At 43.5% G+C, this 14,142-nt stretch overlaps 1 protein-coding gene across 4 annotated transcripts in view; it reads right to left on the reverse strand.

Annotated features, from left to right (window-relative positions):
* Positions 1 to 1,808: 1,808 nt before the first annotated feature.
* Positions 1,809 to 14,142, reverse strand: part of NMNAT3 (nicotinamide nucleotide adenylyltransferase 3) — a 108,587-nt gene continuing 96,253 nt past the window's right edge. For 3 of the 4 annotated variants that reach the window (XM_011998535.1, XM_011998534.1, XM_011998536.1), the window contains 3 exons: positions 13,815 to 13,998; positions 8,367 to 8,449; positions 1,809 to 2,322 (listed from right to left, as the gene is read on the reverse strand). In XM_011998535.1, the coding sequence (XP_011853925.1) occupies positions 1,940 to 2,322; positions 8,367 to 8,449; positions 13,815 to 13,996 (648 nt within the window). In that variant the 5' untranslated portion in view covers positions 13,997 to 13,998 and the 3' untranslated portion in view covers positions 1,809 to 1,939. The remainder of the gene's footprint in view (positions 2,323 to 8,366; positions 8,450 to 13,814; positions 13,999 to 14,142) is intronic. The other variant, XM_011998537.1, reaches the window with a different exon arrangement.

The raw sequence follows: 14,142 nt of genomic DNA on the forward strand, positions 1-14,142 counted from the left end.
ATGTGATGTTCCCTCTTCCTGAAAGCCAGCTGCCTCCACCTATCCCCAGATCTTGTGAACTCCCCCTTCAGGTCTCAAATACATCGTCACTTCCCTTCTGTCTACACTGTCATCAGGGCAAATGGCGAATCCATTTTAGAGAGTCAAAACCTTGTACAATTTGGAAGGCCCTTTTCCAGAAATAAGAATAAAAATTATTGATTTGAAATTAGAGATCCATATAATTAGGGCCCTTTCTGGGACCCTGGAAACAAAGATCCTCTGTCCCTGGGGAGCTTCCAGTCTGGCTAGACGTGTACTGGATCCAAAGAAGGCTGGGTAGGCTGAGGTCAGAAGCACTCGGAGTCTTAGAAAACCAGAACCAGAAGATACTTTGGAGGTGTCTGATTAAATCTCCCATTTTAGAGGCAGGGAAACAGAGGCTCACAGTGGGGGAAGGGAGTTAGTCAAAGTCACACAGCTTGCTGTGGCAGATTTTGGACTAGGCTGTCTGATTCTCAGGGTCCTTAGGGACCTCTTGGAGTGCAGAGTTCATTTAGGGTGAGGAATGGCTGGCAGCTTCAGTGGTTGCAGGGATCAAAATCTGCTCCTCACCCTGACCTTGCTGGATCCAGAAAATCCTGATTTCCTACTTCACTTCATGACACATATGCGAACACTGAGATGTTTTGCAGGAGGGGGGAGAAAATAGATTCTTCCTAACAGGCTCTTTGTTTTTCTGCATGACTAAACCTGTAGCAAGGATGAACCAGAGTAAAACTATGGAGATGTAAATTCTGAATGCATTCAGTCATGTGATCAGCAAGTATAATGAGTAAACCCAAACAGAGTTAGGCCAATCAAAATCTTTCCCTAATTTGGGAGCAGAATGACAAATCCTGTATGCACATGAGGTCCCTATTCTAATATTTCAGAGACCACCCTGAAAAGAGCTATCGGCCCAGTGCTTTCTTTTAGAAGGCCATTTGTGTGGCACCAAAAAGCAATTGCTTCCTCCATTCCTACTACCTGGAAACACAAACTTTTAAATTCATGCCAGTTCGACTAGAACAGTAGCAAATTTCATGGAGCAGCTAAAAAGAAGAGCAACAGCTGGTACATCAGGCATTAATAATATAACAAAGGAAGAAAAAAGAGAAACTTTTCATTAGTACTTTTTGATGGCAATTTATTATTTATCCCTTTGCCAGTATTCAAACAGACAGGCAGTCATAAAACATTAAAAAAGATCCTTTAAAACAGTCAGGCATCTGTTTTACCTCAGTTCCTTTTTAGAAACCTGGAAACCAGGAGCCCCGGCTTTTATACTATAGCAAGTTTGACACTTGCTATATCAAAAATACTGCTTGAGGATCACTACGTAGAAAGAGTTTTGTTTAAATTTTATGAAAGGCTGGTGAGGCAGGCAGGCGATGGTTTGTAAGGCAAGATCCAATGTAAATCAGCGATGTGTGGTTTCCAACTGTTTGACTCCTCAGTTCATATTCTGAAACCAGGGCGTTGACAAAAACCCACTGTTCAGTAATTAGCATCCTGTCAAATCTTTCCAATCAAGACTAGCATGCTGCACCTGGTCCTAGTTAAAAAACGCATTGTGGGCAATTCTGATCTGACCCTCAGAGGCCCCTGCCATGCTCAGAACTGCATTCAGTGTGTACGCCATAATTACCATCCACACAAAATAAGTAGGCCTCCTTGTCCAGCAGCTCTGAGAGATTCTGCCTAATCCTAATGACCTGCCACACCATTTTAACTTCTTTGATAAATGTCTATCCTTGTGATTTAGACCTTTCCTCTCCTGCAAAGAGGAAGTAGAAACATTGTAGAAATAAAGCAAATGAAAAATGGAGAAGCAAAAACCAAAGTAAAACAGAAACCTTAACCAGCCCTATCCTCAGCAGGAGCTTGCTGGAGGAGGTGTGGGTCGAGTGCCCCCTCCCTAGCTTGTCTTGCCCTCAGCGCTCTGGGTGCTTTTGCCTTTCCAGGCACTGTCCTTGGTGTAGAGGCCATGGTCCTTGATGTAGGTGATGACAGCATCGGGGATCAGGTACTTTACGCTCTGCCCTTGGCCCAAAGCTCGCCTGATGTACGTGGCACTGATCTCATTCTGCACGGGCTCCTTGGCCAGGTGAATGTTGTGCTGGTGCATCCGTAGGATGGGAGATTCTGAGATGTACCCTTTTGGGTCGTGACCTGCCCGGCCCACGCACACCAAGCCAAACTTCTCCACTATTTCCTGGATGTGCGCATCCTTCCAGAGGTTGGGGGTCTGGAAGGTCTTCAAGATGTCTGCCCCGCAGAGAAGCTTCAGCTCAGGCACAGCTGCAAAAACAAGGATGGACCCAGTAAAGTTACAGAAGCGTCACTGCCAGGAAAGACAACATCATATTCTGTTGGAAAGTCTCACAAAATGCTTTTCTTGGAATGTATCGAGAACTCTGTCTCCACGTTCATGACTTGAAAAGAAAAAGCATGTAAATGAATCTGCAGCTATTTCAGGGAATACAGTTGTAAGTAATGATTTAATCAATACACCTTTTGTTTAATATTGGAAAAGTGCCAACTAATACCAATTTTTTTTTTCCAGTGTTCTAACAGAAGTCTGTCTGTGGTTGCTTTGGACCAAGGCAGAGTGCTCTAAAGGTGGCTGTGCTGTACCTAGTACTGTGTCTTCTGATGGAAAGTAACGTTCTGAAAGCCCTGAGACCAACAAGCTGTGGGCCTTGGACAAGTCACTGCCCTATTTGAAATCCATTTCAGCCCTTGTGTTACTAGGAACTAGTACCTGGCACTTTAATATAAAAATCTCACTATAAAGATGAATTATAAAGGCTCTTTGGATAACCAAAAGGTCTCTAAGACTCCAGCTGGTGGCCTTTTCATTGCAGTTTCCAATCAAACAAAGCTCTAGAACAATGCTTAATGTGGATAATCCTTTGGAATGTGTTCTAACAGAATGCTAATTGTGATAATAAAATCATACATAACATTTATTGGGAGATTACTATGGGCACTACTACTAAGCTGTTTATGTGGATAATACCATATGCACCCCAGAACAATTTATGAGGTGAGTATTGTTGTGCCCATTTTATGGAGGGGGCAACTGAGGCAGAGACAGATAAGTGACTTGCTTGAGGTCACTCAGCTAGGCAGAGAAGTCAGGAGTCACACTCAGGCAGCCATCCTCCAGGTGGGCAACTGCTGGGTTCTGCTGCTGCCTGCTGGTGGGAATCTGTACTTGCATTATACTGGAGAAGTCCTTCCTAGAGACCCAGACTGATTTTCCTGGCACTATCTGTGTCCCTCTTGGTGAGCTAATCAGCAAAGGAAATCCACGTTTGTGCTAGAAACAAGCTGCAGGGTCTCTGATTCTTCCAGAAGCTGATTGCAGCTTCAGCAGATGGCAAAGACTGGGGTCCCAGAGCACTGGCACCTGTCAGTCGCACAAAGTCTCAGTAAGTAGAGGCTCCAGGGCTACCATACTGGGGAAAAACTTGGTGTAAATGGTCAGTTTGGGATCCTCTAAGGTGGAACCTTTGAAGGAATCCAAACGTGGACCAGAGAGATGAGTTCACACAAAAGCACTGGAGTGACTGTGGATTGGAAAGGGAGAGACTGGAGGTGTCATGGAGAGGTCTGAGTCCTGGCCTCAACTGGGCACAGGCTGCTGTGCGGCTGGAGCCAAGCCCTTTCTTTCTCTGGGTCTCAGTTTCCATGAGATGATGAGCTCTGGACTCATTTAAAGCAACATATGCAATCACAGAAACACACTTTTCAGATGCTCTAGCAGCATAATACTGGTCTAGTAAGTGATATTCAAACATTCCTTCATTCACGCATGTATGAACTCTTAGCGGTTACAAACTAAGACTCTAGATCCAGACACCTTAGATCCAAATTCTGGTTCTGCCATTCGATACCCCTCATGCGATCTCAACTTTAAAATCAGGATATTACGCTTCATTTATTCATTCACTTATCCATTTACTCATTTATCTACCACTCTATTCATAGAAACACCCACTCAACATTTATGAATTATCTCCCAGTGTCTGGCCTTTTTAAACCAATAAAATTACATTTAACAATTATTTGGTAACACACTTTTCACTAATTTGGGCTGGTCCCATTGCTCACAACATAATGTGTATTTGAACTGTTCTGCATCTGTGAAGTTTTACTCCAATTTCTTATCTATCCAACCAGTGTAGTACAAAGAACTACGTTTGGTCTTTCAAACAATTAGGTAGTTTTATGTGATCTTCCTATGGGGAAGGTACTATGATGTGCATTTCATTCCAAGTTCTGCTGGGGCCTGGGACACATCCCCTCTCTTCCTACAGGTCAGAGAACAGAGAAGATACCACCTTCTTTTTCCAATAGATTTTTTTTGTGGGGACAGTTTCTGCATGTCAGGTTCAATATTTGGTACTGTTTGATTCATTAACAATGACAGTAAGGAATACTATTCACTTTGAGCCTTGCCTAGAAGGAACAAGTGCCCACACCTCCCCTGCCCCCCAAATCAAAGGCATATCTGTGAGGCTGGCGGTGCCTGTTATTCCATGATGACAATACCATGTGATAGATCACTTCTCAGGCAACATGGGCCGCAGACCTCCAACTCCTGGCAGTCCTGTCTTCAGGGCTCAGAAAGGCATTCACACATCTCTTCCAAATCCATTTACAACAAGGTTACAAAAGTTTTAGACTGAGTGATTCTATCCAAGTCCAAAGTATGTAACTCCAGGGTGTAGCATAAAGAAAATCAATATGATTTCTCCTAACAGTGATACAGATACATAAACAAACAGGATGTCCGTGGGCATTTTGGGGGCAGTGTGCTCTACCTTTGAGTAGCTAAGGGCTTTGAAAGGCAGATAAAGCTGAAATTTACATAGACTGTGAGGGAAGTGCCACTAGGATCTTTGAAAGTTTGGTTGTCCTAAGTCTGTGAGATCAAAGAATACCAATCTTGAGGTCAGTCAGCTCTGGGTTCAAGTTTAAATCTGCTGGTACCCTCAGGAAAATTACTTAGCCTATATGCCTATTTCTTCAGCCATAAAATGGGGATAGTAAAGCTTTCTTTAGAAGTTATGGGAATTGAGCGATGGAGAGAATGCAATGTAAATTTCCTGTCTGGCACAGCATGTGAACACTGCCACCAACAGCGATGTCTGTCATGGTACCTCACAGACACACTTAGAAATGTGGGACTTCTGGGTCTAAACAGGACAAGAGAGATGAAGCATCTGACAGGCAGCACCTAAATTTACCATACAAGGCCACCTTGGAACATTCAGTATAAAACGGAAACAGATAAAGGGCTTGCTCTGTTGGGAGAGGGAATCCTCTGAATGTGGCCGAGCTGTGCTCAGTTCCATCAGCCATGGGCGGGGGCCACCTTCACAAAAGACAGACAGAGTCAGCTGTGAAAGAAATGGAGGCATCATCCATCCCAAAGTGTCACACCCAAGCAGCCCAGAATGTAGCAATCCATATGACTCTGGGTGAGCCCAAGGAGGCCTGCAAATCACAGGAGTGATGGGCAAAGCAAGGCTCTGGCAGCCAGAAATTGCTGAGCTCATCATGTAATTTGCAACCCCAGAGTATAACAGCACACCAATAGAATACACAACACACAAAATGGTCCTTTAGAAATATGTCACTAGTAACACACATGCCATCTCATCAAAAGCCAAACTTATGCTGAGAAAAATTCTACCTTCCTGTTTTTAATTGCTCTACATTTTACCCCAATTACAAACATCAAACTGTGTTCACTATGGAACATATGGAAAATATGCAAGTACTTAAAGCAGAAATAATAACAGCAATAATTCTGCTTTCAATAAAACACCATAAGTTTTTAGCGTATTTCCTTAGTCTTTTCTATTTAGACATGCAAACAGATGTGAAAGTATAGTCATATTTTTATATACTTGAGATTATATGCAGTATTGTATCCTGATTTTTTCCACTTCCTTCATAAGTGTTTCTCCACACCATCAAAACCTTTTATGTAGTTTCTTTATCCTATGTATACAGTAAAACTTTCGTATACTTTCCTTTACATTTAAACATTGAGATTGCTTTCACTTCCTGCCATTGTAAAAACTGTTGTGATAAACATCTTTCTGCATAAATAATTGTCCCAATCTCTAATTATTTCCTTAGCCAGATTTCTAGAATGGGAATTTATCAAGCAGAGTGCAAGGATTTTTAAAGTCCCTGATATATTTTGGTAAACTGAAAAACAGTTTTCATTTCATGTAAACTTCCTTTTTTTAAAAAATAGTTACTTTAGAATAGAACAAGATGAGTGGGATTTAGGGTCTGAAAAGAGAGAAAGAGGCCCTCAACAATACAGGGCCAAGCAGAGTAAGTTGGTAGCCCCTAGAAAAATGAATCTGGAAAGAACCTGGGGTGGGCTTTGGCAGAGGGAGAGAGCTCATATTAATGAGAGCAGCGGGGGCTGGTTCCACAGGGAAGGTGAATTCTGAACTGGGCCTCACAGACAGGTTTTCAATAGGGCAACAAAGAATTAAGAGGAAGGAGGGGCAGGCCAGGCAAAAAGCTGAGACAGGGATTCTGGAAGCATACGCAGAGAAGCGAAGTGTGAGAGGATGGGAGCCTCAGTGTGTTGTCCCTCCTGAGTCACTCTGGCTGCCCCTGCCTCTCACTGGAGGCTCCAGTCTGCCCCAGTGACATGGAGTGCCTCACACTTACGCCATCTCCCACCCTTGTGCTTTCCTTGGCCTGCCTCTTGGCCCAGAAATGTCTCCAACCTCAATAATCCAGTCATCCTGCAAGTCTCAGTGCAGGTGCCCCCTCTTCCATGCAGCCTTCCTAATTCACGCCTGGACTCACCTCCATTCATACCCTGTCTCCAGCTTGGGATGGGGGCTGGGGCTGGCTGTCTCTGTTCTCAGCCTGAGCCCAGAGTCTCTTCCAGTGAGGTGCTCAGAAAGTGTCTGTAGAATCTTTTAAGAATGCCTGCTGAGTCAGAGATGATGCAGAAAGAAGGGAGAGGCTAATAATGAATACTGGGCACTGTGCTTATGGGGGATGGGTGGGAAGGAGCCCATGCAGGTAACGGAGAGGACAGGCAGACAGAGAGACCAGTGGAATGCAATAAACATTATATGAGATGATTATATAGGAGGTACTGTAACTCCTTCTTAGATTCTTACTCTCATGCACAGTCCCCCAGACTGGCTGTAAAGCAAATCCTCAGAGTGCTTATTAAATATCCAGATTCCTGGGCCCTACTCCCACTCAGAAGGTCTGGGAAGACACCTGGGAATTAGTGCTTTTAACAAGCTGCACAGGGGATACTGCTGTGAGTGATCCTTTGGCCAGCATTTGGGGACTGTTGCATGGCACCTTTAGGGCCTGGTAGCATTTCCAAGTCTTTTTAGAAGAGTGTTTCCCAATCTTGCTCTAGGAAGCGCTAGTTCTGAAAAATACTAACAGATATTGAACAAAGAGTTCCATACTTAAAAAAGTGGTAAGAATGACTGCAAGGTATTTCTCTTTCCTGTAGAATCACAATGCCCATGGACATAGTAAAGGCTCTAAAAAGTCCTGCAGTAAAGAAACCACATTAGGTGTGCTAAACCTCGGCATTCCTAAACTCTTAATCTGGAAGCAGTGTTCCACCAACCAAAGTCTGGAGACCCTGCCATAGGAAATTCTGCAGATGACCTGCTGGAATCTGCACGCCCACCGCTGCATGGTGCTCCTGCTTATTTGCATGAGAGCGTTATGCATTTTGCCCCTGACACCAGGGCAGCTCACACGGTGAAATCACAGCCAACAGGGTTTTATCAAACACCAGGAAATGACAACACTTCCTGGCTTACACGTCTAGGCTTACAAATTAAGAGGATAATCCAAACCAACTTTAAATTCCCTTAAAAATAGGTTTCCTCTTTTGAGTGAACCATTGAGTAATTCTGCTATAAATAAAGTCTTAGTCTCTTTGTTCAAGTTTTATAATGGCATATTTTACATTCAAAAAGGCTAAGGCTTTTAAAAGAAACCCAGCAGCACTCATCAGTTTATCCCTGTGTGACCCTGACTATAATCCATGTCATTAGAACAAGTCACAAGGGTAGGTAAACTTCTTTGGGGCAAAAAATCCCAAATTAGCAGAGCAATTTACAGGGGGTGGTGGCAGATTGTCTAATCTGAACTTCAACCTCGGAAGTGTCATCCCAACCAGGCAGGCCTTCAATTCCTTATCTGTGCCCAGAGGGTTGGACTCAAGTTCTCTGCAGCTGTGACCACCCCTATCCGCTTCAGTTCTCACAGAATCCCTGACGTCTCATTCTCCTACAGACAAGAGGGTCGGCACCCACCTGCAGGGGTTGGGGAGAGTGCTTTGCCATGGTCTGGGCCTTCCATCTGGGGTGGAGATCTGAGCAGTTCGCTGTGATGATGCCTGCGTTGTAAACATATGGGCTCAGGGTATGTCTGTCCTCCAGCCCTCAAAACCACCCAGGGATTTTCAGATTTTGTCTCAACCTGCTTTTATATACTTTAGTTCACTCATTCCACAAATAACTGTCGAGGGCCTACTCTGTGGCAGGCATTGCCAGGTGCTGGGACAGAAAGCCATGTGGGTCTTCACGGAGAGTCCTGTCCAAGACAGTCCACTACTTTCCATGTGACATGGGTGAAGGCAGGGAAATTAGTACATTTCTACTCTTTTAACATTTTCTTCAATATTTCTCAAAAAAAAAAAAAAAAGAAGGAGTCACTGTTGAGTAGGGGTTAAAGACATGCCTATTAGAATCAGACAGACTTGAATTCAAGACACATTTTCATTTGAGAAGCAGGGATAACAACACCTGCTTTTAGGCTCTTGTGAAGGTGAAGGAGACACACACATTTTGAAGCACTGGCACAGTGCATGGCCCACAGCTAGCTCCCAGAAAAGCTGCCTGCTCTCATTAGGAACTAGTACTTTAGAAGGCAATAGGGTGACGGCCAAGAGCCAGGGCTTGCAGCCAGATGGCCTGGGTTGAATCTCAGCTCCTCCACCAGCTGGCTGTGTGACCCTGGGTGGGTGATTTCAAGTCTCTATGTGGATGGTGCTGCATCTGCCAGTGAGGAATTATGACAGTGCTCACCTCTGATGGGTGGTTATGAAGATTAAAGGGGTTAATACACACGAAGTGCACTGGGCATTTCAAATATGATTAGACTTTCACAAATTTGGCATGCCTGCCTTCTTTAGCAATCAATCTTCTGCAAATCATGAGATACCTATATATGCTTTTGTCAAACACAGGCAATCATTATACACCCCTTCTTGCATCAATTTGATCTGCCAACTTCCACTTCCTGTATTATACATGTATACTAGAGCTGTATTTAGGGGGCAGTAGTGCCTGGTGGGAAAAGCATATGCTTTTTAGCCAGAGTGGGTGGGTTTAAGTTCAGGCTTTTTTGCTTGAATGACCCTGACACCCTGTAGTGTTGATACTCTCAGAGCCACGTGGACCTCATCTGTAAAGTGGTCATGAAAGTTAATGCTGGTCTTATCTACACTGAGTATCACAAGATCATGAATGAAAAAGTGCTTCTACCTTGCCAAACACTGGGGAAGTGGCCTGCAGCTGAATATCATTGGGAGGGGGCACGGTGTTAAGTTCTAGAATTAGACTGGGTTGGAATTCTGGCTCTAACTAGTAGCTCTGGAGTTTCAGTGTCTCTAGTTTCTTTATCTAGAGAATGAGGGATCACGACAGAACCTACCCCAGAGAGCTTTTGTGAGGATTAATTGAAATGTTTAGCACCAGCCCATACAGAAAAAGAGCCCAATAAATGTTAACTGTTATTATCATTACTCTTAGTCTATCTTCCCACCAGACTGTGAACAGGGACACCACTGATTCATCTTATATTCCTAGTACCCATGAAAATGCTCCTGAGGTCTGCTGAATTCAGGAATGATGGAAGGAGTGGATGAATGAATACATTTAACCTGGTTCAAAGCCCTTCCAGATTATCTCAGCAGAGTCTTCTTAGAGCCTGGCTGCACTCAGTGTTTTCATTATTGTTTTACTGCTTTGATTTTGGTAAACTTTATTTCTGAGGATTCACCCTTGGATTGGTATGGGCTCTCACATCAGATTGAAGTAGATCGAGTCTCACCTCCACTTTCTAACTGTAGGACTTGAAGTATTTTACAACCCTTTCTGAATCTCCACGTCCTCACGTATAAAATAGGGCTAAACCCACCTACCTCTTGGGGTTGCCGAGCTTATTAGATATACATGAAAGAGCCTGGCACACACAGAGGGTGATCAGTAAAAGGTGGTGGTGTTTCTCATTTTACTTACCGTGAAGGTGCTAGTTCAGGTTGACCCTACTTTGAATATTAGCTGGATCTCTGAACTTTGTTATGGAAATAATTACTTTCACTACAACATGCATTTGCCAGGGACTTCCACTGTGCCTCCATGGGGCATGACCATTACTGCTTCTTGCTGCCTGCCTGAGTGGTACCTTGGGCCTGTGCACTGACCCTGGGGGCATGTTCTTGGTGTCCTCAGCAGCCCCACTGGTCTTCAGGAAAGATTGGAGGGTAGCTGTGGCAGGTGTAAAGCCAGCCACATCATGCTCCCAGCCTGCAGATCCCTGTTTTTGAAGATGGCCATAAGCATGACTTCAGAGCTCCACAGATGGGAGCTCCACGTCCTGTTTATTTGTGTGTGACTGTGACTAACGTAGCCTCTCTGAGCCTCAGTTTCTTTATCTGTAAAATGAGGACAACACAAGATCACGTTTGCAAAGGGAAGCATGAAAGGGTCATGACGATGATGGATTACATCAAGTGGCATGTGACTAAGGCCTTGCCCACAACACAAGGAAAAGGTGAGTGACATATGTTATCAAGTGTCCTAAAGGCATGGAAGTTGACCTAGATTTAAAAAATTAGAATAAAAAGAAACAATCTTATAGGGAAAGAAGGAATCCTTAATACGCTCCACAGTGAATTTCCATTATAGCGATGTTTGTTACTATGCCACTATGATGCGGATTCACTATGGACATTATCAAGAGGAAACTAAATGGAGCAAAGGATGGGTGGATTTCTACCATGCTTCTAAAACCACCTGACTTTACAATCATAACTGGATTTTCAGTCTTACAAATCCTCAATTTTGATACTTTTCAGAAAGTGTTAGTAATCAAACACAAATGCAGTTGGTACATTTTGGAGATGAAACTCACTCCAAATAATAATTTTAAAAATCTTAATCAGCATTTTATAAAACTGTGTTGACTGTAACAGTGATTCTCAATTTTGGTTGCACAAAATACATACGGGAACTTTTATGAAAATAGCAATGTTTAGAGCCCATCCCTGACAAATCAAGATCTCTGGGGTGGGTGGGAGGAGGTGAGCATTTGGAAAAGCTTATTAAGTGATTCCTGCAGCTAGAGTTGAGACCACTGGTTTGGATGCATCTTGGCACTGATCATAAACTTAATTCATATACTTGGCAGCTGAAGCTGTTGGCTAGCCATATATTAGAATAACCCGGTAGCTTTTAAAAATCCTGATGCCCCAACCCAGACCAAAGACATGCTAGTCTCTGGGGTGAGATCCAGACATGGGTACTTTTAAAAGCTCCCTGGGTGATTCCAGTGTGCAGGCCAACACCAAGAAACACAGGAATAAAGGAGATATAAAACAAAAAAAGTTAAAAACAGGCTGGGTGTGGTGGCTCATGCCTGTAATCCCAGCACTTTGGGAGGCTGAGGTGGGTGGATCGCCTGAGGTTGGAGTTGGAGACCAACCTGGCCAACATGGTGAACCCCCACCTCTACTAAAAATACAAAAAACTAGCTGGGCGTGGTGGTGTGTGCCTGTAATCCCAGCTACTTGGGAGGCTGAGGCAGGAGAATTGCTAGAACCCGGGAGGCGGAGGTTGCAGTGAGCCGAGATCGTGCCACTACACTCCAGCCTGAGCAACAGAGCTTAATTCATAAACTTGGCAGCTGAAGCGGTGGGCTAGCCTGTATTGGAATCACCATGGAGCTTTTTTTTGAGACCCTATCTCAAAAAAAAATAAAAAATAAAAAATAAAAAGAAAATGAATGCGTTCAGTACAATCTTAGCTCACTCCTGTATTTTGCAGTCAAAGCACAAGTAATCATAAATAGTACTATGGTCAACTTCTATTTATCCATGAATGGCTTATCTGTTTTGAGGACAAATTATGGGCCAGCATTAGGGATTCAGGGAAGGTAGCTAACATTATTAAGTGCCTACCATAAACCAGGTGTTTTGCCTACATCATCTCATTTAATTCACACAGAATCCTAGTGAAGTGGGTGATGTCATTTCCATTTTATTAGGTGAGAAATTGAGACTCAGCGAGGCTAAATCACGTAAGTCATTCCGCTAGTAAATTTGGCTCTAAAACCTGTGTCCTAGGCTACAGTGCTTCTCACTGGGTGGAGATGAAAGCGTCTGTTTCTGCCTACATATTCAAGCTAAACTACTTGTTGGATGATCTATCTATTCTCTTGCTTCTAATGAGAAATGACTGCATGACTCATTCTAAAAGGATGATCTAGGTGTCAATTTATTCCTTATATAATTTTCAATATATGGGTCTTTGTTTATACTAATGGGTAGTTTAAAAAAATAAAGAAGAGCATGTGTCATAACAATTATTTTATAATGGCTCTCCTTTTAATTTGGCAACAGGTTCTGAAGCAACACTGTAACTGCTGAATGCTTCTGGCTGCTTCTTTCCCCAGTAAAAGGTAAGTAATAAGAACCAGGATATAAAAACTAAATGATTACCTCTACTAAAAAGGTAAACCTTTTTCTCCCAAGTGATTTTGAAGACAAGAAAAAATGAAAACTAAAACACATTATGAACAGGCCTGTCAATCATTCCACCTTGTCCCTTGTGCCTCCCATTTCCTGCCGATCCTAGTGGTTCTAAATAGACAAAAGACACAGCAATTTGCAATCCCTTCCAGCAGAGCTGGTTGTCATTAGTGATGAGGCAGGCCATCCTCACAATCCCAACAGCCAGGAGAGGTGGGACTTCCTGCTTCTCTGGCAATTCCCCTTAAAGTTTGCAGACACAAGCTAGTGACCCACTGCCCTAACATTCAGGGCTGGCTTGGGGTTTTAAACAGTTTGATTACATATGCTGAATACAAATAGAAATTCCAGAAGAAAAAATAATCCAGAGTAACTGTTTCTAGATTTACAGTCTTTTTTTCTATTTCACATAAAAGTCTGGGTTTACATAACCCAGGAATTGTACAATTAAAAAAGACAGCTTATTCTAAAGATGTAGTTTTCAGCCTAGACTATGATAAAAATAACAAAAGGTCCCACCTACTGAATATTATTATGTAGTTCTGGGTCAGGAAAGTTATTTACATTTAAAAAACCCTCATTAGGTTTTGCTGTCTCCATTTTGCAAGTGAGAAATACATCTCAGAGACGTCAAATCACTTGCTTAAAGTCACACAGCTACTAAGTGGTGGCGCTAGACCCCAGTGCTACAGTCATCTGACATAAGGTTGGGTGTTTCTACAAAGTGCTTTTGAAAGGATAGTGTTTTGTAATTTTTCTGCTCAGGGACCCCTCTGAGAATGTGAATCTGTTGGTCTCTCTCCTGCTAAGTAGAAACTGCTTCTTGGATATTTGCTGAGAAGGCCTGGCAGAAACCCAGCCCCACAATCTGCCCTACCTTTCACCCCGCAGGCTCTGCAGACATCTCCCGTGACCCCTGGTCATCACACAGGAGAGTGACTACCATTACCTCAGCACCTTCACTGTCTCCATCCACTGTGTCTGCTCACTCTCCCAGGGGTCCACCCGGATCCAGTCGGATGTCTGCAGGGCCAGCCGGGCCATTGCCACTCGGTGATGAGAAGCTGCGAGGTCTTTCTTCCCATAGTTGTCGTTGACAGGAGAGATGATACCCTGGATGACCTGGTACATTCCTAGGTAAGAGAGAGAGCAGTGGTGTTGCACATACAGACAGATGCTCGCCACCTGGCAGCCTGAATTCAGGCAGGTGCTAAATATCTCCAGTGCCTCATCCTAAGTGGGAGTAGACTCTGGCATTCTCTCATGGGGGAGAAAGG

Source organism: Mandrillus leucophaeus, unplaced genomic scaffold (genome assembly GCF_000951045.1).
Source record: "Mandrillus leucophaeus isolate KB7577 unplaced genomic scaffold, Mleu.le_1.0 Scaffold573, whole genome shotgun sequence".
Lineage (NCBI taxonomy): Eukaryota > Metazoa > Chordata > Mammalia > Primates > Cercopithecidae > Mandrillus > Mandrillus leucophaeus.